Below are 23,149 nucleotides of genomic sequence, written 5' to 3' on the forward strand. Positions count from 1 at the left end.
AGACAACCAAGCCATCTGGCCCAGTCAGCATTGGGCTTATGAAAGGTGGGTCCTGCTTGACCAACCTGATCTTCCATGATATGGTGACCTGCTTAGTGGATGAGGGAAAGGCTGTGGATGTTGTGTACCTAGACTTTAGTAAAGCTTTTGACACCATATCCCACAGAATTCTCCTGGAGAAACTGGCAGCTCATGGCCTGGATGGGCATACTCTTCACTGGGTAAAGAACTGGCTGGATGGCCAGACACAAAGAGTTGTGGTGAAAGGAGTCAAATCCAGTTGGTGAGTGGTCACAATTATTGTTCCCCAGGGCTCAGTATTGGGGCCAGTTCTCTTTAATGTCTTTATCAAAGATCTGGATGAGGGGATTGAGTGCACCCTCAGTTGGTTTACAGATGACACCAAGCTGGGTGGGAGTGCTGATCTGCTGGAGGGTGGGAAGGCCATACAGAGGGATCTGGACTGGCTGGATCGATGACCTGAGGCCAATTGTCTGAGGTTCAACAAGGCCCAGTGCCAGGTCCTGCACTTGGGTCACCACAACCCCATGAATGCTACAGGCTCAGGGAAGAGCACCTGGAAAGCTGACTGTTGGAAAAGGACCTGGGAGTGTTGATCAACAGCAGCTGAACATGAGCCAGGGTGTGCCCAGGTGACCAAAAAGGCCACCAGCATCCTGGCTTGTATCAGCATTAGTGTGGCCAGGAGGACCAGGGGAGTGACCATTCCCTGTACTAGGCACTGGGGAGGCCAAACCTCGAATCCTGGGGTCAGTTTTGGGCCCCTCAAAACAAGAAAGACATTGACGTGCTGGAGATGTTTAAAAGATGTATAGATTAGGTTCTTAAGGACATGTTTCAGTGACAGAATTAATGATTGGACTGAAGGATCTTGAGGGTCTCTTCCAACCAAAATGATTCTATGACTATGTGGACCCAGCTGTGTAACAGGCAGGAGTGAGGCACTTGGCCAGGCAGCTCTGGGCATGCAGGGAAGGCTTGGTTTGAAAAGGAAGTGGTCAGTGAGCTGAGGAGTCTCCAGGTGTTGACAGTCACTCAGCTGTGCTTTGGGGATTGAACTTAGCGTCAGTAGGTCTCCATAAGCCAGTATTAGAAACCTGATGTATTGGGTTTTTTGAAAGTGGCCCAAATCTCAGAAGAGGGTTTTGAAGCAGGGCACAGCAATGGAGAGGTTTTTATCCAGATGGCTTTTGAGTATCTTGGAGGATGGAGAGTTCACAATGGCTCTGGTAAACCTGTGCCAGTGCTTGGTCAGCCTCACAGAGAAAAAGTGTTCCCTGATTTTTCAGAGGCAACCTCCTGTGTTCCAGTTTGAACCCTCTGCCTCCAGTCCTGTCACTGGGCACCACTGACCAGAGCCTGGCTTCAACCTCTGTGCCCCCTCCCTTCAGGTATTTATATACATTCATGAGATCCCCCCTGCGCCTTTTCTTCTCCAGGCTGAACACTCCCATCTCCCTCGGCCTTTCCATGTAGGAGAGATGCTCCAGTTTCCCAGTCATCTAAGTGGCCTTTTGCTGGACTCTCCAGTAGCTCTGTATCTCTGTTATACTGGGGAGCCCAGCACTGGACACAGCACTCCAGGTGTGGCCTCCCCAGTGCTGAGCACACTCCTCATGCAGCCCAGGACACCGCTCACCTTCTTTGCAGCAAAAGCACGTTGATGATTCATGTTCAACTTGGACTTGGAGTCACCAGGACTCCCAGATCCTTTTTTGCACAGCTGCTTTTCAGCTGGTCAGCACCTAGCACATACTGGCGCACGGGGTTGTTCCTCTCCAGGTGAAGGGCTTTGCACTTCCTTTGTTCTATTGGACCAAGCATTGACCTCTGAGTTTTGCCCAGCCAGTGCACAGTTGTGCACTCTCCTTTAACATAGAAAACACTTAATGGCCATAGCAATTGCAGAATCACACAGTCTTCAAGCTTTACAGCCGTGTATACCAGTATTACTAATTGAGTTCACTAAACCATGTGTGGACTTCCAGCTAGAGACCCTTTGTGACACTAACGCAAAGGAACTAAAGTGCACAGGCACCTCTACATGCTCTGCATACCAACAGGGTGAGATGCCTGTAGGTCCAGTATAATGTCCACAGAGGCAAGAATGCTGGCTCAGAGACCAAACCATTTGCCATCTACTTCAAGCATGTGGCCTTCACCTCAAATATTGAGGTATCTAGTTCTCTGAAGCTAATGTCTGCTTGATCCTTGGAGGAGAATCTGGATGGTAGGACTACCAGCCAGCAGGATCCTGTTCTGATAGTGGTTCTGGCCCGCTCTACCTGAAGCTGCTTTCAATACGGGGCCATAACAGACATGTGGAAATAGGCATCCTGAAGGCTGAGGGGTACAAGCTTGTGACCCCATGCAGTAGAAGAACTAGCATCTTCATCTTGAAGGAATGAATCTGGCAGCTTTCCTATCACCAGAAATAATCACCATATTCCTTGACAGAAAGGAATTGCAGCTATAGAGCTATTCCACTGAAATAAGAAGGAGCAGGATGCCTGTCCCCAGAGTCAACAGGAAAGAAACTTTCTGCCAACCTATTGTCCTTGATCTGAGACTGCCAACCTTGGGCTCTGCTAGTCTAGTCATGCTATATCTATATCTATATCTATATCTATATCTATATCTATATCTATATCTATATCTATATCTATATCTATATCTATATCTATATCTATATCTATATCTATATCTATATCTATATCTCGATCTAGATATCTATATCTATATCTATATCTATATCTATCTATATCTATAGATAGATAGATATCTCTATATATCTATATATCTATATATCTATATCTATATACCCCAGGTTCCAGTATAGGTTGGGAAATTACATATTAGAGAGCAGTGTAGGGGAAAGGGACCTGGGGGTCCTGGTGGACAACAGGATGACCATGAGCCAGCACTGTGCCCTTGTGGCCAGGAAGGCCAATGGCATCCTGGGGTGTATTAGAAGGGGGGTGGTTAGTAGATCGAGAGAGGTCCTCCTTCCCCTCTACTCCGCCCTGGTGAGACCACATCTGGAATACTGTGTCCAGTTCTGGGCCCCTCAGTTCCAGAAGGACAGGGAACTGCTGGAGAGGGTCCAGTGTAGGGCAACAAAGATGATTAAGGGAGTGGAGCACCTCCCTTATGAAGAAAGGCTGAGGGAGCTGGGTCTCTTTAGTTTGGAGAAGAGGAGACTAAGGGGGGACCTCATTAATGTTTATAAATATATAAAGGGTGAGTGCCATGAGGATGGAGCCAGGCTCTTCTTGGTGGCCAGCAATGATAGGACAAGGGGTAATGGGATCAAGCTGGAACACAAGAGGTTCCGCTTAAATTTGAGAAAAAACTTCTTCTCAGTAAGGGTGACAGAGCACTGGACCAGGCTGCCCAGGGAGGTTGTGGAGTTTCCTTCCCTGGAGACACTCAAAACCCGCCTGGACATGTTCCTGTGCGACCTCACCTAGGCGTTCCTGCTCCAGCAGGAGGATTGGACTAGATGATCTTTTGAGGTCCCTTCCAATCCCAAACATACTGTGATACTGTGATACTGTGATCTATATCTATATCTATATCTACCTCCTTAGGAGGGAAAGCAACCTTGAGTACAGAAGAATGATATAGAATTTACACAGGACAACTCAGAAAACTGCAGATGATCACATCCTACGAGGAAGACTGGTAATGCTGCCTGATTGCCCAGGGTGTAGAGAGGCTGTAGGACATACTGTCCCACCTAACCCTGCATCATGTGCTGGAGGTGGTCCTACTTTGGCTGAAGTTTTCTGTGGACATATGTAAATCCACAGTGTGAATATATATGCTGGCTGAAGTTAATTAAGAAGCTGTTGTTACTGTGGATCCCAACTTTGAATTTCTCTGTTCATCAGAAGTATTGACCTATGTCTACATCAATAGCTCTGTATTAATACCTCAATACCAGTAAAAACGCCAAAGTTAGCATAATGTGGCTGTGGGTATGTGGGCTTTGCTTGGTATGTTGGAGTGAAATCCCTGAGAGGTGCTTGGCACTAATCATGCAGAAGTCTGAAGATTACTAAAATCCAGAAAAATTCTCCAGAATGTTGTGTATGGAGATGTGACACTCATACTAAGAACAGTTTGCATACTGAGTTCAGCTAAAACTCACATGGTTTGCATTAAATAATACTATCTCTACCATGAAGCAGCATTTACAGATGACAGCAAGTGTATGTGCTTACTCTTCTGTCAGCTGCACTGTTACACAATAATAATCCTGGTGGCTTAGACCAGCAGGGGTGAAGGAGCCTGACTAAATTCAGCACTAAACAGTCGAGTGCCATTCAAACTGAATATCAAGACTATTCTAGCAACTTCTCTGGAAGAACCAGCACTAGAAAAACTTTCAGACGCTCAGAACAAGAAAATGTTAAAACATAGACGACTTTCACCTGAAAACTCTGAATTTGGATCCATTTCCTTTTTTTCCCCTTTTGCATTAACCAAATAAAACGTGGACAACAAGAAATTCTCATTTGGTGTTTTCAAGTAGATGTTTTTAAAATATCTTATTTGAAAGCCATTATGAACTAATGCAACGGCAGCATGTGCTGTGAACACGGGTGGTATATGAACTCTCAGTGAATGTCTACAGGGAAAATACATCTGACAACTGGACTAAGTTTGTGGAAACTCAAATAGGAGGCAGGAGAAAGTGCAAAAAGTTTGGGAGAACAACCTAGCATTCAGTGTCTTATAAAGCTCACAAAAAGAAAAGTGAAGTGTTTGGTCAGCTGGCACGAACATCCCTGAAAAGGATTCTAATCTACCAAGCATCTGCTTTGGATTTGTTTTAATTTATAAAACTAATCTATCCCACCCAACTCTCATTTTTATGACACTGGCATTGTGGCTTCTTACAAATCTTCTCACAAAGAAGCTGTCTCTAATCTGAAGTAGATTATCCAAATTTCACTGTAGTTTATCTCTGTAGATCCCAATAAGTTACATCAGGGAAAATTCCACCCCGTTTCTCGCATCCAGGCACAGCCAAGGAGAAATCTGTCCAGGAAAGGACCTGTTGAAAAAGGCGCAAGTGCCTCAATGCAAAAAAAAGAGAATGAAATGTTTCCTGCCAGCCACTAATTTTCTTTCAATCCTATATCCATCTCTGCAGGGCTGGACTTCACTGGGACCAGAAGCAAACCGCAGCACAGTTAGAAGAGGTGGACTAAAAGCCATCTCTGGACACAGACTGTTCTGCACAGCAACGTGGTGTTGGCAAGGTGCACATTCCCTGTGAAGGAGGAAGGATTCAGTCATGCTGAAAATAGACCCTTCTTGAGACAGAGATCAGGCAGCTGCCTCCCTTTCTGCCAGCCCTTAAGATGTGTATTTTCTTCTCCTGATCCCTGTGGTTAGCTGAGAGAAAACTATTGAGAAGGTAATTTTTAGCTAGGCAGCACAGCCAGACCAGAGAAGGGGAAGTGGCCACAGGCTGCTGTGTGTTGGCTAGTGGGAACATCCCTTTCATGCATGTTCAGGGTTGTCAAGCTCATGAACTGGAAACACGAAAAAGTAACTGTATTGCAGAAGGCTTTGGAGTAGGAAAATCAATCTTTTATCATGGTCTGGTGATCCCCAGCCTTTCGCCCTGAGAACTACTCTCAGGCCTCCTGCTCCTCTAACTAGAACAGGCTGCCCCACAGGAGGAAGGACTTTGGGTTTGTGGTGGATATGAATATGAGTGCTCTCACCACAAAGAGGAGGAACTAAATACCATGTGGTGTTAGAAGTGTGATCACCTGGTGGTAGGAAGGTATTATCCCTTTTTCTTGCCACTGGTGAGTCCTCATCTGAAATGATTTATCCAATTTTAGGCTCCCCAGTTCCAAAGGGATGTGAACTAATGGGAGAGAGTCCAGGGGAAGACTAGTAAGATGGGCAGGGGTCTAGAAAACTTGTACCATGAAGAGAGTGTGATGGCATGTTTAGTCTGAGGAATAAAGAGCTAATGTACATGAGAGGCAGTTACAAAGACAATGTGTCAAGCTTTTTTGATGCGTTGCAGTCAGCGTAACAAGGGGTAATGACCACAAATTGTTGCTCGAAAGTCCCCAGTTAGACATTATAGGAAAACTCTTGACTATTGGGTAATGCAGAAATGGCATAGGCTACCAAGAGAGGTTGTGAAGCCCCGGTCCAAAAACCTTGGCTAATCAAATCCATGACTGATCTGACCAACATCTGCTTGAAGAGGGAGACTGAACTAAAGATATCCAGATGTTCCTTTGCAACAGCATTTCTGTGGCTTTAATGTAGAGGTTTCCTCTGTGATGCAGCACATCACACCAGGAAGAAGTTCCACCTGCTGAGGAGCAGCAGGGCAGGTAAAGTACAGGAAGGTCCTTTTGTTATCACAGGCTGGACACATTCACGATGGTAATTGTCTGCTGGTAAGCATGTCCCCAGCCCTGTTACAGGAATTTAGGGATCTAGTAGAAACCTTTTTCATTCTGAGTCACTAGGTACCATTTGTTAGAAAATGGGTATATGATATAGTGAAGAGCAGCTACCGTCACTGTTGTGTGTTATTTCTGACCATAAGGTAACGCTGAAGGAAGGAAGATCATATTATCTCCCTACTAATGGCAGGGATGTTAATCTAGATGATCTTTAAAGGTTCCTTCCAACCCAAACGATTCTGTGATTCTGTGTGATTCTATGAACGGCTGTACTGGATCAAAGCAACATGTAGAGCCTTACACCTGAGACATTTCTCATCATCCCAACCTCCCCAGATACCCGTTCCCCACACAATGCCCCACCCATGTGGTGAAGCCTTCTCAAGCATAAACCACCTCAAGCTGGTGAAAAATGTCATGTGACTGGAGCAAAAGCAAATAAGCCATAGTGACAACAGCAATGGGAGCAATGGGAGACAGAAGCACAAACACATTCCCATGATCTCTATATGAAACCTAGAAACCCTTTGGTCTCACTGACCTACCTGTCCCCCTGCATGGAGCCTGTAATGCTCATGGGATACAGCACACATCTCCTTTAACAGGAGTCTCCTTGCACACCCTCCCAGTGAGCCCTGGGAGACAGGAGAAAGCTCAGTGCTGCTCAGCTTCTGCTCCGTTAGGAAACCTCCTCCTGGGGGTCGATGGCCTGGAGAGCAGAGTCACGTCCCACACAGACAGCAGGATCTCCTGTGCCTGGGGACAGGTCACTTCGGCTGCTCCTCTTCAGGTGATCGAGGTCCCTGATGCCACAACCAGGAACTGGATGGTTCTCAGGGCCTGGGAGAGACCAGGAATGTCTGCGTGCATGTGCTGGTCTCTGAGCACACATCAGAGCTAAGCTGAAATGAAATCAGCCCTGCGTGTGGTAGGCAATTACTGGTGATTACTCTGCCCTGCTTCAACCTAACCGGCTTGCTGGGCGACTGGTCTCCAGACTGTCATAAAACACTGTAAGTATTCCATAATATACAATTTATATACATCTTCTCAATGCTTATATACACATTGATGTTTGATGTGTTACCAACTGTCTCTAAACACTATGTCACACTTGGTGACATGCAGCTTTGCTTGGACATGCTTCTGAAGTTAGGTTCCTCTCATTTATAATGACCAAATATGACCTGGTGTTCAGAAATTCAAATATTTTTGTCTATCTGCTCCATCTCTTACTTATTTTCAGAGGAATTAGCATATATCTGCAGAGAAAGAACATCCTGCCTAGTCACTAGTATGAGACAAACTACACAGAACAAAAACCAGTTTCACTTTGTTTTGGTTTGACAAAACTCCCTCAGAAGGGTGCTATAGCACTAGGATGCTTCTTAATTGAAGGCTGATGCCGTTTCAAGCTATCTTCTCCCTTGCATTGCTACCTGTTACATTATAAGCAGCACTGGAGGAAAGGGTTTTTTAGCAGTTTTGGTGGCAGGCGTTGGGACCAGCCTGTTCCTGCAGAGGGAGGTGGAAGCGGCTGAGCTCAAACAGAGAACTGTAGGAAGATCCGCGACTTTCCAGGCTTGCAGCTGGTGGGATGGATGGGGACAAGCTGTGGCTGTGGTTTCTGGGAGCAGCTATTTAGCACTACCCACCGCTCTGCCTTCCCGCAGTGGTAATCTGGTGTCGCAGAGCTCTGGCACAGGCAAAGCCACTTTGCTGTCATCGTGACATGATTATTATCCCCTGGTTCTGAACGCTGCTGACTGCAGCAGGCTTTTCTTAAACAGTAAGGTTTTGTTTTAGTCCCTTCCCTTCCTTTCCCCAAGTCTCCAGAGAATTTTACCCCCAAATAATTCACTTTTCCAGCTGCTATACAAAACTTAACCTCAGCCCGTTTGAGAGAATGTGGAACAGCAGCTGTGCATCCATCTGGCTGAAAACAATGAGGCTTGCTCCACTGTGAGAAAGCCAGAGCAGAAAAAAAGCATCATGCAGAGATAGTCTCATAAATTTAAGAATAAGCAGACAGCCATAGAGCAAAGGCCCAGCTGGTATTTTGTGCATGAATGTACCTTGGATGCTTGGTGAAAATCCAGTTTTGTTTTTTCCATACTATTTTTAATATTATGTAAGCATATAATCTTCCCACCTGTTTGCTCCTTTCCCAAAGTGAGAGATCATAGTCTGGACAGCTCTTCTCCCTAGTGCTCTCATCAGTTCTGTCATCTTTCTCTGTCCCCCTCCTAATTGCAGAGGCCAAAACTGCAGATAGCTGGTGGTTTGTGGGGCTGATACAGTGATTTCTGTTCTCAGTCGAACCTGATAATTCCTGGTACTCTGTTTGCCTTTTGTGGCCACCAGTGAGCACTGACTTGATGTTCAGAGGCAAATATTCACTATTCTGGTGACCTTACTATCTCCTAGTCCTCGTCCTCCTTTCAGAGTCTGAATTTCTATAGGATTTGGTCTATGTAAGGCCCAGGCTCACCGTATGGACAGAGAAGTTTATGTTCTATTTCGTCTGCATAAACAGTTTTTACAACTGATGATTATACAGTCTGCTTTCAGAAAAATGACAGTGAGTGAGACTCGAGATAACAGACCAGTGAAGAGACAGGTAAAGCAGTGAACTTTTATTTGGGGGTGATCAGCTCTTCACTTAGTATCAGAGTTGTGCTGTTACTGAGACTCCTCATGTTCCCAGCAAAGATCAGCAGAAGAGCTGGCCGAGGAGATGACATTCAGGATGCCCTTTCTATCACCCACCAAAGCAGCTGAGGAGCTCCTGTTACAGAGCAGGGACTGGGGTGGGCAGGCTAAGATGCCTCCGGGTAAGACAAAGAAAAAAGAGAGCAAGTGGCAAAAGGGGGAGGGAAGGAAAATCAGGATTAGGTGCATAATATTAGCACTAGCAACAACTGCATCCTAAAAAAGAGGGCAATGAGGTGATGTCTTCTAGGCTGACACTCATCTGTGACAGATGATCTCACTTCTGGGCAGATTTCAGTGCTGCAAATGGAAGTACACTTGTATGGAATTCGTATTAACCTGTCCACTTTAAGCATTAGACTTTTCAAGGTTAAGACAGCCCATGGTTACCATGGAATTTTCTGAGTGACAGAGTCACTGCAGCAAAGTTACCAACAGGATACTTAGCAGAATTTTCTAGTGGTATTTTCTGAGTTGAATTTTTAGGTTGCAGAAAAGTTCCTTTTGCATCCTTGGGAAATTTGTCAACAGCCTCATTATTTTATGTTGGCAGATAGATTTCCTTGGTGGTCAGCCTAAGCGTTTCCCCAATTACATCTATCTGAAAAAGGGAGGGAAGGATTCAAGCCCCTACTCCCCCTGGACGACAGACCAGCTGTGTAAAGCAAACAACCTTGTGCCACCAGCCAGCAGACAGGGGCTTTCACATCTCAGCCAGGACTGTGGCCTGAGAAAGTATATGCTGAATCTTCTGCAGCTCAAGATGCAGTGCCAGCTTCACTCCATCACTGCTTTGCTGAGCAACACATGTACGTTGCCTTCCTTCCAACTCGGTGCCTGTTGCTCCCTGAGAAGTGTCTCCAGGTGGACGCTCTCTTGCAGGGTTCCTCACAAGGTCTCCCAGCAGACTCGACCCATGATCCCGCACTGCTGTCTGCCTCTTTCCTTCACTCAGCTCGGATTTTACCTCCCAAAGCCGTCCTGTGTGCTGAACTGCATTTGTCCCAGCACCACTGTGCTGAAGTCGGGGCTGTGCTGTTGGTAAGGGGGTAGGGGCAGGGCCTGTAACACCACAGTTGTGAGACCCCAGTAGCAAATCTCAGATGATTCCTCCTCTCCCGGGGCTCCTGACAGGAGCTTACAGTGTGAACTCTTGAATTTGATTTTACTGACAAAGAATTTCTGAAGGGGGGTGTTTTCACCCATTTGCTCTACTATTACTGGAACACTGCATTTGAGCTCAGGAGATTCCTGGCCATCCATATGGGACGCCGGATCTATATGAGCCCATCAGCTGCATCTATTTTAAACTTTCTCTCAGAGATGTTCGTTTATGGCCACCGTGGTCTGATGTTTTTCTCAAGAACTTGGCACAAGCCCTTGTCAGGTGACGGGCAGCCTCAGCCCACAGATAGAGTGTCAATGCAAAATGACCCTCATTCTTCATAAAGCACTGAGAAATTCATCATCCTCACATCAGTGTCCCACTTTGATCCTGATAATCCAGCAGGCTTTAGGGCAGTGGCGGTCAGTGGGGATTTTTTCCCAGCCTCTGCTCCTCCTGTGTGCATCCTCCCCCAGCTCAGAACCACTAATTCGTTCCTTTCCCCATTACATATCTACCCCTCCTCCCGGGAAGAGCAGGGGTGGCCAGCACCACTCGGAGATGCTTGGCTTCTGCTCCCATCTCCTCCTCCACTTCTGGGGTGGTTGTTTTCTTTCTTGGAAAATCCTGCAAAAAATACATGCACGGGTGGTAGCCACAGGCTGGGCTCACACAGAGTGACAAGCCAGGTCCCTGTGGGGTGGGGCTCAAAACGGGGCTCACTCTGCATTCTCCCATCCACTTACCAGAGAAAGCAGCAGCTCCCGTGGCTGGTGGAGCCCAGCCCCGGCTGCCGGGGGAGCAGGATGGGGCAGCTGAGCTCTGGCCACATTCAGGGATTCCCTGACTCCAGCTGCTGGTGGTCCCTGCACTCTTCAACCATGGGGAAGGTATGGCTTTTACTGCCTCTTCTACAGCTCGTGCTCCTGGGGCTGGGAAATGCTGCCTGAAGACGCTTTTTTCACAGTGCAGCCCACAACACAGTGCATGGGCATGGATGATGGGTCACGTGCCATGCGCAGGAGTAATGAAACAACATAGCACTTCACTTTACAGATTAAATACAAAAAACTAAAATTAAGCTTTGCAAAGCTCTTTCAAGGTGGGTTATGAGTTAGTCACTTGCAGTAGTGACATTGTGGTGTTTCCCAGCAGTTTCGCCTCAGATTTCTTCTGACCTTTCCTCCCCATACCTGATGCTGTCATTTTTTCCACCCCCCCACATCCTCTACCATCTTATCACTTATCCCTTTTCCTCCCACGCATTCATCTCACTTTCCTCCTCCCAGACTCCTCCCTGCACTCCCCAGCACAACCTCAACCCTACCTCAGCCCTACTCTTACTCTTATTTCCACCCTCTCTCACTTACCAGTTTATTATGTTTTTTCTGCAATAAGAGTCGCAGGAAGGTGAGCTGAGATGCTCACATCACACTTAATACACTAGTGCCCCAGCTCTGTACTTGATCTGAACACGTTCATGGGCTGCTCCCGCTCCACTCAACTGAGAGATGTGACTTTCTGAAATGCTGCTGGCCCTGGAGCAAGCGTGGAGCAAGCCTTGCCCCTGCCTAACTCACCAGGGAAGGGATTCATGGATTGGGGCCTCTTGCTGATCAGCAAAATGGGTTTTGAAGTCCCAGGCATTGCTTTAATTTGTTGGTGTCCAAGGTGTTGCCCCCATCCACCCCAAAATGAGCTGACCCCTGGAAGTACCTGGGCAGCTGCTGTGTTCCCCAAGGAGCAGCACATCCCAGGGGGGCATGGTGAGCACCCAGACGCTGGGTTGGCACAGCACCATTGCATGGACTTCAAAGGGGCCACTCTTGATTTCTACTCTTACCAAGGAGAGAACACTCGGGGCTGCTTCTGATTTTTAACATTGCAGCTGAGAAAGGAGCTGTGCTGCAGCAAGTGTCTCTGGGATAAGAATAGCATCTGCTGTCTTAGGACACAACACAGTTGTCCAGCTCCTACATGGCAGCACGTTGCACTGAGATATAGAAGGCAACCTACCCCCCAAGGAATGTCTTGGAGTGCTATTAGGGGAAGCACGTCATCTGCACAAACAGGCTTGACCCCGCGCAGGAGTCTTGCAAGAGCAGGGCTATTTTGAGCTTTTGGCAGTGAGGATGAAGGGAGACAACTGATGGGCTGCTCCTCCTGACAGGCACAACCTCCAAAGCTCTCTGTGGCCTTGTCTTCTCCTCTGGGAGTGACTCTGGTGAAGGCTGATGGGCAATCTGGTGGGACCTCAGAGCCCAGAAGGCAGGGCCAGGAGGGAGCTGTGAATTTTCCGGGGACGTTAGTCCAAGTCTCAGTCCCATCAGCACAGCCCAGCCGTGTCCTGCCTGAGGGTGTGCACCTGTCCCTGAGCTTAGGGTGCATGGCTGCTGCTTTATTTTCAATGCCATCCTAGAGAGCCAGAGAGATACCAGTGGGTGTGTGACTCTGCAAGTGAAACACAATTCCTTTGCAGCCAGGAGGGTATTCACCTCTTACCACCTGAAGATCTCTCTGAGTGGTTCTTTAGCATCATGCATGTTTAAGAGGCCCCTTTTCCCCTTTCTAGTCATCACAAATCCTCTCAACTTGTCCCCATCCTTTTAACAACCTCTTTCATATTGGTATGTATTCCTTTCATTCCAATTTATTTTTATGTCTCATTGATTTTTTATGTCTGTTTTATTTTCATTGCTTTGTGAAAAACAGATCTGGGGAAAAAAAACCCTCAATTTCTCATAAAAGTTTTCCAGCTGGATCAGCTGTCCAAGTCAGTTTCCCTTGGGACTCCACATTATTCAGCTGGACCTATGTACAGCACCAGTGTTAGCAGTCAGGAGCAAGTGGTTGGGACTAAATATGTATTAGGCAGTTCATAAAGTGCTGCCACTCAATGCAATCTGAGCCCCTTAAGGGATGGATTTGATACCAGCTCTTGGAAGAAGGCTCCTTGGCACAGTCCCAGCCTTCTAAGCTGGTCCCAGGCACGTCCAACACTTCTGCAGGTGGAGACTCCGGTGGTTCCACTGACGAACTAAAGGCACAACTGTTTGTTCATGGGCAAGGTATTTTTCCATCAGCATAATAAATTAATCTGACTCCTCCTACAACCCCCAGCAGTCTGGCTTTGCCCGGCACCTCTGTAGCAGTTGTGCATCCCCCTGTGTCTGTCACAAGACAATACAACTGGGTGTGGGAAGCGTGAACAGCCCCTCCTTGGCTGCTCACCTAATGGTCAGGCCGGCGATGAAGAGAAAGGCTTTTCTCCCCATCCTCATGCCATCTGATGAGGTTCTGGTTCCAACAGAGCAGCCTTGCCAGGTTGACACTCAACTGGAATCTCAAAACCTTCCCTGTGCTGTGGCAGGGTGTGTGCTGGGGATGCAGATGGGGCTGTGTGCTCCTCGGAGGCTCTGCAGCAGCCGAGCGCTCTGGTTCGTCCTGCCCTGAGCCATCACAGCTCAGCACGGACTAAGGTGCCTCGCAGTAACTCGAGCTTTGAGGCTTCCTGACCATGATCATGCGCTTCTTCCAATTTGTTTTATTCTTATTGCATGAAATTGTGACCAGCAGACCCTGAGCTCTCTTGTGTGGTCATGCTGTCAGGATCCTCAGCTCCAAACTAGCCAGACTGATCTACGCACACGGCATTTTATGCCAATGGAGGCACCATGATCTCCAGATATGGTCAAGCTGGGGACTCAAGGCTGCCAGGTGGGATAGCCAGGCTCCCTCACTTGCCATTCAGCCAACCTCATAGAGAGTCATAGACAAAGCATTAAACCAGAGGAAAGTGAATTCCCTTTTTGAAATGGGACAGAGCTCCAGTGGCAGCAGAAAGGAGCTGCTGGGGTGAGGACAGTGGTTATCCTGCTAAAGACACGTCCATGCAGATCCCCATTCCCCAGCGACTGCTGGGCTGCTCTGCTTTGCCCGCTGTGCTTGGGCAGGCAGGAAAGTCTCAGAAGACCAGGGACTGTATAGCTGGGGCAGGAGCAAACTTAGTAGCAAAAGCAGGAAAGAGGGCTGGGAGGCCTACATGACAAATGTCAGCTGACACCTGGATACTCTGGAATGATTAATGACAGGGCCCTCATTAGAGCAGCCAGCCTTTCCTAGCAGTTAGTAATTTCCCATTGGTTTTGCACAGCTACTCCTAAGCAAATTACAGCTGGTTTTCTACACATCTATGAAGTGTTAATAGATCATTGTACTGCGCAATATTGGGCACTGTGGCCCAGGCTCAGTGACATGACTGAAGAGCAATGTGGACTTTGGATGGCACCCTGGAGCACAGCAGCATGCACGGGCAGCCTCCCGGGACAGCGCTGCTTCCGGGCAGCAGGAGCTGACACCAAAGTCATCCCTTGGGAGAGCTAAAGAGCAGCACACCCAGATCTGTCCCAGCTGGTGTGAAAAACCAGCATTCAATTCTGATTCCCAGAATCACAGGGCCCTTTTCAAAGAATCGTGGAGTACGGGCAGGTTTGGGGGAAACTTATGGCTAGGCTGATTGAGAAGGTTTATGGAGTTCCAGGTTTCTCCGCCAAGCTGAAGATCAAGTCAGTATCTCATGAGGTTGTTTTTTGGGCAAAGTGATAGGAAAGCTTGGGCCATTGCATAATGATCATTATCAAACACTCCTAAGGAAATGTGAAAACCTGTTTGTAACTAGGGCAGTAGTTTGGAGAACAAGATGAGAGGAAAAATCAGTAACCTCAAATCTGCGCAACCTGGCAACTATTCTGTTTATCTAAGACCTGGAATTTGAGGGCACTAGTTAATTATTTGAGCAAAACAGAGTCCCTGCACCGGTGTTTGCAGATAATCTGCTTCCCAGGTCTTGGGACAGAATGAAAAACTCAATTGATGATGGCAGTCTCTGGTTTGAAAAGACAAACAAGGAAGTGCCACAGGCTTTACAGCACCTTGGCGTTTGACTCTTTCACAACGAACAGTTGTGATGGTTTGAAAATAGGAACCAAAGCACTAAATGTGATTGTCCCAGTGGGTTCAGAGAAATATCTGGGTGTGATGGTGGATTCATAGCGTGGGCCATCAAAATGAGATCTGTTTTCCTAAATATAATTGTAGATCAAATCCACTCAGAAGCTGAAAATGCTGAATGTATTCACTGTTACAAAAATCCCCATCTATATGAAAGACAGTACACTGTCTTTTTTGGAAACAAGCATGCGGCAGTAAGAACCCTCCATATCTCCACATCCATGTATAACTCTTCCATATTCAGTAATATAAGGTGGGAATGGATGGACTCCCAGTCTCATTCCCTTGTGAAGTCTTGCTAACTCAGAAACACGGCAACTCATCAGTGTCCTGGAGTGTGAATTTGAGAAAGGACACAAGAAGATGTGGCTGAATGGAGAAGGTAAAAATGAGATGCCCAGCTTTCATGATCTCAACTGCAATGCCGTAATGCCCCAGCTATTAAAAGACGCCAAGGAAATTCTGAGTAACTGAGAGACCTACTACCCCAATGTCAGATGCTCTAAATCTTGCAAACGGAAAAAAAAAAAAATAAAATTAAAAAAATCACCAGCGGAATAAACGACCTAGGAAGAGCTGCTCTGCAGCGCGCTCCGACAACAACTCCAGCAGCAATAACCAGATCTAGATTCAGCAAGGAACCCCTGAGAAACTTCTCTTTGTGGCACTACTGTATGAAACTAAAAAGAACAGCACATTGCACCAGAGCTGTGAGGTGAGAGCCTAGAAAACACCTGGAGGCACTGCAGACACCGCCCCAGGGACTGTGAGACCTGCAGCCCCAGTCAATCCAGACACCCGCATTTTAAGGTCAGGAAAAGGTTGCTCAAACATGACCATTGCAGCAGTAAGACTCAAATCAAAAGTTTTGACCATGTTTAACAAAGAAAAAAAAAGTACTCTCATCTGAACAGCAACATTCAGAGCACCTTAAGTTGCAGATATCTATTTTATTAACACTGGTACAGCAGCAGAGTGACAGTGTTTGTGTCCATAAGCAAATGGAAGATTGCTTCCTACCAGTGTAGCTCTAGCTACTGCAAATCCACAGCTGGAAAGATACTTTGTGTACGTTCTAGTTATCCCAGAAGAAGCTCATTTGTCACTTCTTAACACCACCTGGAAAGGAGAAGCTTTGTTTAATCCACACACATCAAGATAAGCCTTTTGGTCCCTAAAATCACCTGTCTCGATGCACCATCCAGCCAGGATGTGCAGGTGGAGCCCAGGTCAATGTCACAGTGTCTGTAACCCTGGGCACACATCGCCACATGTCATGGGGTCAGACCGGTGCTTTACTGTTGCTGTGCTTAAACAAACTGCATCCCCGTCCTCCAGGACAAGGGGTATCCCAGTGTTTCCAAAAGGGAATGCAAAGCATGTAAGGGAGTAAAAGGATGCATAAATCCATGGGATCTATTCAAAGATTTAGGCAGTGCAACGTTCAATCTTCACGCCTCACAGAGCAGAATCCAGAATTCGCGCCAGGTGCCCAGGCTCCGTATATACTTCACAATATCTAAAACTATAGCATATTGCAGAGAGAGTTGCCCATAGTCAGCATGTTCTACCTGCCTTTACCTTGGCGTACCCAATAGGAGATACCTGAAATCTTGCCCCTGCCTGGGCTTTCCATTCAATTTGACAGTCAGCATTCCCTCTGTGTGGCAACCTTATGTCCAGAGACTTGCTCAGGAACCTGGATTCAGCCTTCCAAGGGCTCCCCTGGGATCCTGGCACGATACCTCACAGGTACTGGGGAATCAAAGCCCTTTACATGGCATTGAGTGACTCACTGGAAGCTGCACACCAGCCTCTGGCAGAACCAACGTTGTCTATTGAGTCTCAGGCCAGAGCCTTCAGGAGAAGTTCTCCATAGCATCTCTTCCACAGTTAAAATGCTGTGTAAGAGGATGCTGTGGGTAAGCAGAAGGCAACCTGGAGCCAAGGTTCTTCACCTCCTGGAAACATGCTCTAGGCATCAGCAATTTTTCCAAAATGTGGACTGGGGGTATTTTACCTCCAACCACAAACTAAGCCAGACTATGGCTGTCAAAAGGTGCTACATCTGCTCAGATCACACCAGGAAAAACAGGCTCTAGATCTTGTACCAGTCTTGGGTTGGAGATAGACAACTGCCCAGGAAGCTCAGCTAAAGACACAGTGCTGCTGCATATTTCTCAATCAGACTGTTAATTCTGCCTAAGGCTCATAAAAAGCTTTTTTAGGAATGTTCAGAGTAAGGTTGGCTCTCATTACTTTCACTTTATGAGACAGTTTCTTAAATCTGAAACTAACGTGATCAAATAAGCCAAAGGGCTCATGCTCAGCACCAGAGCCTGAAATGCCATAGAATCACAGAATGGTTTGGGTTGGAAGGGACCTTCAAAGATCATACTGTCCAACACCCTTCCATGGTCAGGGACATCTTTCACTAGATCAGGTTGCTCAAAGCCCTGTCCAATCTGAGCTTGACCACTTCCAATGATGGGGCATCCACAGCTTCTCTGGGGAACTTGTTCCAGTGTCTCACCACCCTCACCATAAACTATTTCTTCCTTATGTCCAACCTAAACCTACCCTCTTTCAGTTTAAAACCATTGCCCCATGTTCTATCACAACAGGCCCTGACTTCCTCTGTCTTCCTAAGCACCCTTTATATATTGAAAGGCCTCCTCGAAGTCTCCGCCAGGCTGAACAGTCCCAACTCTCTCAGCCTTTCTTCAAAGTCTCTTCCTTCCAGAAGTGTCCTTTCTGAATCATGGCTATACCCACCAGCGAGGCACAAATCTACCGCTTGACTTGCTTGAGCAAACAGTATGAACTGCACAGCTGCCTCCTGCAATAAAGGCTTACCTTTGCAGAAGGGACTTCTCGGGTTTTAGCTTTGAGCTTGTTTACTTGACTCTCAGCAATACCTGCCCTTTCCTCAGCCTCTTCTAGCTTATGCTGTGTTTTTCTGAATTTGGAGAGATTAGTATTGGCTTGTTCATCCTGAAATGGCAAAACAAAAGGAACTAAAAACCATCTGGCAACATGCTGGGGCAGAGAGCCAACTTTTAAATTGACAGTCCTAGAAAATGGTAAATAAGTATTTGCTTCTGTTTAGTGACTTACAGCTTCTTCAGCTTGTCTTTTGTAGGTTTTGATTTTCATTTGCAGTTTATCTACCAGATCTTGTAACCTCATCATGTTCTTCCTATTTTCTTCATTCTGTGGAAGGGGAATGTGCAATTATACATCCTTGGGAGACAAAACATCAGCAGAATTCTTTCCATTTATATCCACCTGAAAAGTAAGCTCTTTGACACGCCGTTCATATTTGCGCACGTTTTTCACGGCCTCTGCAGATTGTTTATGTTCTTCTTCCAGCTCAGCTTCTAACTCTCGGATCTGATGAATCAATCAACAATTGGCATGATCCCTCACTCAGGACTCAGAGAAGAAAGGTCTCTTAGGCACTCGTGTTCAGTGCTGGTACTCACCCTGGCCTCCAGCTTCTGGATTTGCTTCTTGCCTCCCTTCAGGGCCAACTGCTCAGCCTCATCCAGACGGTGCTGCAGGTCCTTCACCGTCTGGTCCAGGTTTCTCTTCATCCTCTCCAGGTGGGCGCTGGTATCCTGCTCCTTCTTCAGCTTTTCTGCCATCATGGCTGCCTTGGAAGGGAGATGACACAAGAAACTGGAAGAACGTAACAGAACAGTGCGTGCTCTGCACCACCTGAGGATTTATTCCTGGTTGCTGCCGACCATTCATTCCACTACATTTCCCACTTCATTTTTTTCCTGTGAGATGATAGCGGCAGAAACAAAATGCAAAATAGGAGGGAGAAGGATGGGAAAAAAATCTGCCTGGCTGCACACGCAAAACTTGGAAGGACAGAGGGTAAATGCTCTGTCTCACTGTTTGGTCATTGCGGTGACGTCCCTTGACATCCGGGTGCTGCGAGGCAGAGCAGAAGCCACAGCAAAGCTCGGGAGCAGCGCACGGCACAGCTGAGCGGCTTCTCCGCGTAACACACGGGAGTGTGGTGGAGCCTGGGAGCTGTGCCCTGCGACTGCCACAACGGCCTGGACAGCCAGCGTTACACGGCAGAAAATGGTTACAAACAATCTATGCTATTTATGACAAAACTAGGATCTATTTTGCTCTCAAATATTTGATTTCTATACAATCAAATTAAGCATTTTGGTGAAATACTGAATGATGTTACTCACAAATAAACTGAAAATTAACAGATTGCTTTGGCAGCAAAATACCTGAAAAAGTTTAAATTAAAAAATGTGAGAATAAAATAATGGCATTAAAAATTGTATATATGTGTGTGTGTGTATAATTCACTGTAATGCTCTACTTCTGTTTTATTCAAACAGACCACAAATGATCTCATTGTCTTCATTTTCATGAGCAAGTGGAGAAGTTTTCCTTCTATTTTAACTCCAAATAATGTTTTTCAGTGTTAAGGTTTTATTTTGATCCTGTGCCTCAAAAATCATTAGCAGGTTGGGTCCCCCGATATACCAGCCCTATTGCCTGGCTGAGCTGCACAGGCCTCGCACAGGACGATATAGCACTGATTTTGAATGGAAACTCACAATTCTCCTTTTAAAAGTTCTTAAATATGGTTTTGAAAAGACAAGTGTTCAAATATATGAGACATTTTACTGGTTCCAATAGTGCTAGGGTTGTTTTGTGTGTGTATGTGTGTGCTTTACATTTTCATGCAGCACTAGAGTTGTTTTAGACTGACTAAATCTGAACTTAGTTCATTATGATGACAACAGCCCTGAGAACTCATTTGTCAGCAGAACAAGTCCCCTATTGCTCTAATCCTGCTCTGACAAGTAACGTCCTCAACCAGGCCCACAGACTGGTTCTTTATCCAGCTGGTGACCAGAGCATTTACTTTAACTCCCAACAGCAATGCAGTTGGGAAGCCCCAAAAATTTGAAGAGAAAAACAAAGTTAACATCCTCACATCAGTGATTGCCTTCTGTTCTCTTTCTTCAGCACTTTTTGTTTCATTAGTAATATCTTCCATCTCAGTTTGCATTTGGGCCATATCAGTTTCAAGCTTCTTCTTTGTATTAAAAAGGCTGGTGCTCTATGAAGGAGAAAAAGAGAGGCCTTGAGTGACTTTGGTCACTTCCACATGGACACCACAAACTACCATTTGTTCTTACTCTCTGAATCACTTCACCAAAGAATATGTCTGTTTTAGCAGAACAAACTACCTGGGTATGGAGGAGCTGCACACGTTCGGTGGCATCCAGAAGCTCCTGCTCAGCCAGTTTCCTCGAACGCTCTGTCTGCTCCAGAGCAGCCCGTAGCTCCTCAACTTCAGCCTGCAACAGGTTTGCTCTGCGCTCCACCATGGCCACCTGCTCCTTCAGGTCCTCCTGTGTCCTCAGAGCATCGTCCAAGTGCAGCTGCGTGTCCTAAATATGGAGAGCAAATTTTGTCCTAATTAGTTTCTCAGATGCTGTGCTTAAAAATAAATCAAGCAGAAAGGCAAACCAAGACCTTGAGAACTTCCTGGATGCTGTGCAGGTGTTTCTGTGCCTCAGCAGCCACGCGGTTGCCATGGCTCAGCTGCATCTCCATTTCATTCAGGTCTCCCTCCATCTTCTTCTTCAGCTTTAAGGATTCACTTTTGCTCCTGATCTCAGCATCCAAAACACCCTGCATCGTCTCTACAGTCCTTTGATGGTTCTTTTTTAGCTGGCTGATCTCCTCATCTTTCTCAGCAATCTTTCTGTTGATTTCTGATTTAATCTGAGTCAGTTCTTGGTTGACACCAAGGATTTTGACCTCTTCATGCTCCAGAGATGCCTTTAAAAGAAAAAAAATGGAAAAACAAACACAAAAAGAACATTTCAGAGAACATAATAATTGTGGTGTTACTCAGTGACTTCACACAAACTCCTGATGTTTGTGGCAATCGACCTTGCGCACAGCCAGGAGAGAGAACAGAAAGCTGTTCAGACTGCTCTCTACTTTTTCAACTAATATTTAAAGTAACTCACCTCAGCCTCTTCCAGAGCAAACCGCAGCTCAGATTTTTCTGCTGCCGCTTGCTTTTTGGCTTTCTCAAGGTCTCTGATCATTTTGCCATTTTCAGTAACTTGTTCAGTCAGATCAGCTATTTCCTCTGTGGGATAAGAATGACATCAGCCTGTGGTAGCCACAGAAGCTGAACTCTTACGTTTTCTGACCGTTCAACACCTCTTTTGTATACCTGCATGTATACATATAAATACATGCATACACAGTTGCGTATGTATGTACAGATAAAAACAGATACAGCCAGGATGACATAAACACAACGGCATTGAGGTGGTTTCACAGCCCTCCTTACAGAGAGTCTGGAAGATCCCTGCATGTGTTGATGTCCCTGGATAGGCCATCAGGGTTACATTACAGCTCTTGTCATTATATGTTCACGGTGCATCTGTAAACTTCATTTTCCCAAGCTGCACAGCCTCCTGAGAGCACCATTTTATCTGCGAGTGGCACATAAATGCCCTCGATCTCACACCTCTGCAGCAGATTGTGGTGACCCAGGTCACAGGCTTTATTGGCTTAATCGCTTTACAAACTTGCTTGACAATGTTTGGTGTGATATCTATATTCTCCACTAAAACTGAGAGAACAGTAATGACAGATCCCTGTAACACAGTGCACCCAGCGCAGACACGTGTGCTTGCAGCACGTGTCTTGTTGTGGTGGAACTACAAGCAGTTAATGAGAAACCAGAGCCACACACTTACGCTTGAGAGTCTTGTTTTCCCGTGTGATTGTTTCAAGCTGATCTAAGGTTTCCTCATAGGCATTTTTCACTTTGAAGCGCTCTGTGTTCAGCGAGCGCAATTCTTTAGAGAGAGCTTCCCGCTCCAGCTGGCTCTCTTCATACTTTCTCTTCCATTCTGCCACAACCTGAAAGACATCACGTTTCATTTTCTGCTAGTACAGAAAACATCTTTATTTGTAGATAAATACCACAGTCTCTGAAAACAGAACAAATTCCTATTGCTCTAGAGGGCTTATAACTGTTAGATTCAACTCGATTTCAGTACTGACTTGAGTAGGGAATATTAGTTTGGCCTTCTAGGAAGGTTAGACTTAAAAGATACTGTGCTCACTTATCACCTTATCAAAGTTCTGCTGTTTCCTGCCAAGAGCAGCTGCCAATGTGTTTGCTCTCTCTGCATCCACTGTCACATCCTCCACTTCTCCCTGCAACTGCAAATTCGTCTTCTCCAAGAAGGCACACTTTGAATTCACAGTCTCTGCCTGCTGTGCTGCTTCCTGGAGATGCTGAGTGAGTTTTTTCCTTAAGGAATATAAGTAAAACAAGTATATGAGTAAAAAAATCAGTGTATTATGTACATAATTTAATAAGTAAAATACGAGAATATTTTTTTTAATTAAGCGTATACGCAAACGCCAAAAGATAACTTAGGTCAGGCTACTAAAAGTAGGTCTATGTTCTGCACAATGTAGGTTTCCAGACAGTTCATCTGCTGTATCACGTACTTGGCCTCCTCCAGCTCCTCCGTGCGCTGAATAGCGTCAGTCTCGTATTTGGTTCTCCACTGGGCCACTTCGCTGTTGGCCTTGGACAGCGCACGCTGCAGCTCCCCCTTGGCTTCCTGCTCCTCCTCATATTGTTCCCGGAGCAAGTCACAGTCGTGGCGAGCAGACTGCAGGGCGTGGGCCAGGGCGTTCTTGGCCTAAAAATGAGCCATAATATGATGTATTTATCTTAGCTGTGACCGGCAGGTGAGCCCATGACTTCGCACAATAAAGATACGGTCACTGCAAAGACAAAGGGCCAGAGGTCTCTACGTAT

General features: G+C 46.3%; 1 protein-coding gene and 1 long non-coding RNA gene across 23 annotated transcripts in view; one reads left to right on the forward strand and one right to left on the reverse strand.

The window, feature by feature from the left end:
• The window catches only part of LOC110364326 (uncharacterized), a 189,539-nt gene extending 170,731 nt beyond the window's left edge, over nucleotides 1-18,808 (forward strand). For 13 of the 19 annotated variants that reach the window (XR_010466964.1, XR_010466969.1, XR_010466959.1 and 10 more), the window contains 4 exons: nucleotides 167-283; nucleotides 3,612-3,705; nucleotides 5,183-5,449; nucleotides 18,670-18,808. This is a non-coding gene — a long non-coding RNA (uncharacterized LOC110364326). The remainder of the gene's footprint in view (nucleotides 1-166; nucleotides 284-3,611; nucleotides 3,706-5,182; nucleotides 5,450-18,669) is intronic. The other 6 variants (XR_010466973.1, XR_010466968.1, XR_010466970.1 and 3 more) reach the window with 4 other exon arrangements.
• The window catches only part of LOC102096636 (myosin-3), a 32,777-nt gene continuing 25,855 nt past the window's right edge, over nucleotides 16,228-23,149 (reverse strand). For 3 of the 4 annotated variants that reach the window (XM_065034463.1, XM_065034462.1, XM_065034461.1), the window contains 11 exons: nucleotides 22,834-23,030; nucleotides 22,447-22,630; nucleotides 22,068-22,233; nucleotides 21,324-21,448; nucleotides 20,821-21,129; nucleotides 20,532-20,735; nucleotides 20,276-20,401; nucleotides 18,783-18,953; nucleotides 18,586-18,690; nucleotides 18,415-18,510; nucleotides 16,228-18,291 (listed from right to left, as the gene is read on the reverse strand). In XM_065034463.1, coding sequence (XP_064890535.1) covers nucleotides 18,088-18,291; nucleotides 18,415-18,510; nucleotides 18,586-18,690; nucleotides 18,783-18,953; nucleotides 20,276-20,401; nucleotides 20,532-20,735; nucleotides 20,821-21,129; nucleotides 21,324-21,448; nucleotides 22,068-22,233; nucleotides 22,447-22,630; nucleotides 22,834-23,030 — 1,887 coding nt within the window. In that variant the 3' untranslated portion in view covers nucleotides 16,228-18,087. The remainder of the gene's footprint in view (nucleotides 18,292-18,414; nucleotides 18,511-18,585; nucleotides 18,691-18,782; nucleotides 18,954-20,275; nucleotides 20,402-20,531; nucleotides 20,736-20,820; nucleotides 21,130-21,323; nucleotides 21,449-22,067; nucleotides 22,234-22,446; nucleotides 22,631-22,833; nucleotides 23,031-23,149) is intronic. The other variant, XM_065034464.1, reaches the window with a different exon arrangement.

The sequence above is a fragment of the Columba livia genome, chromosome 18, assembly GCF_036013475.1.
Source record: "Columba livia isolate bColLiv1 breed racing homer chromosome 18, bColLiv1.pat.W.v2, whole genome shotgun sequence".
Taxonomy (NCBI): domain Eukaryota; kingdom Metazoa; phylum Chordata; class Aves; order Columbiformes; family Columbidae; genus Columba; species Columba livia.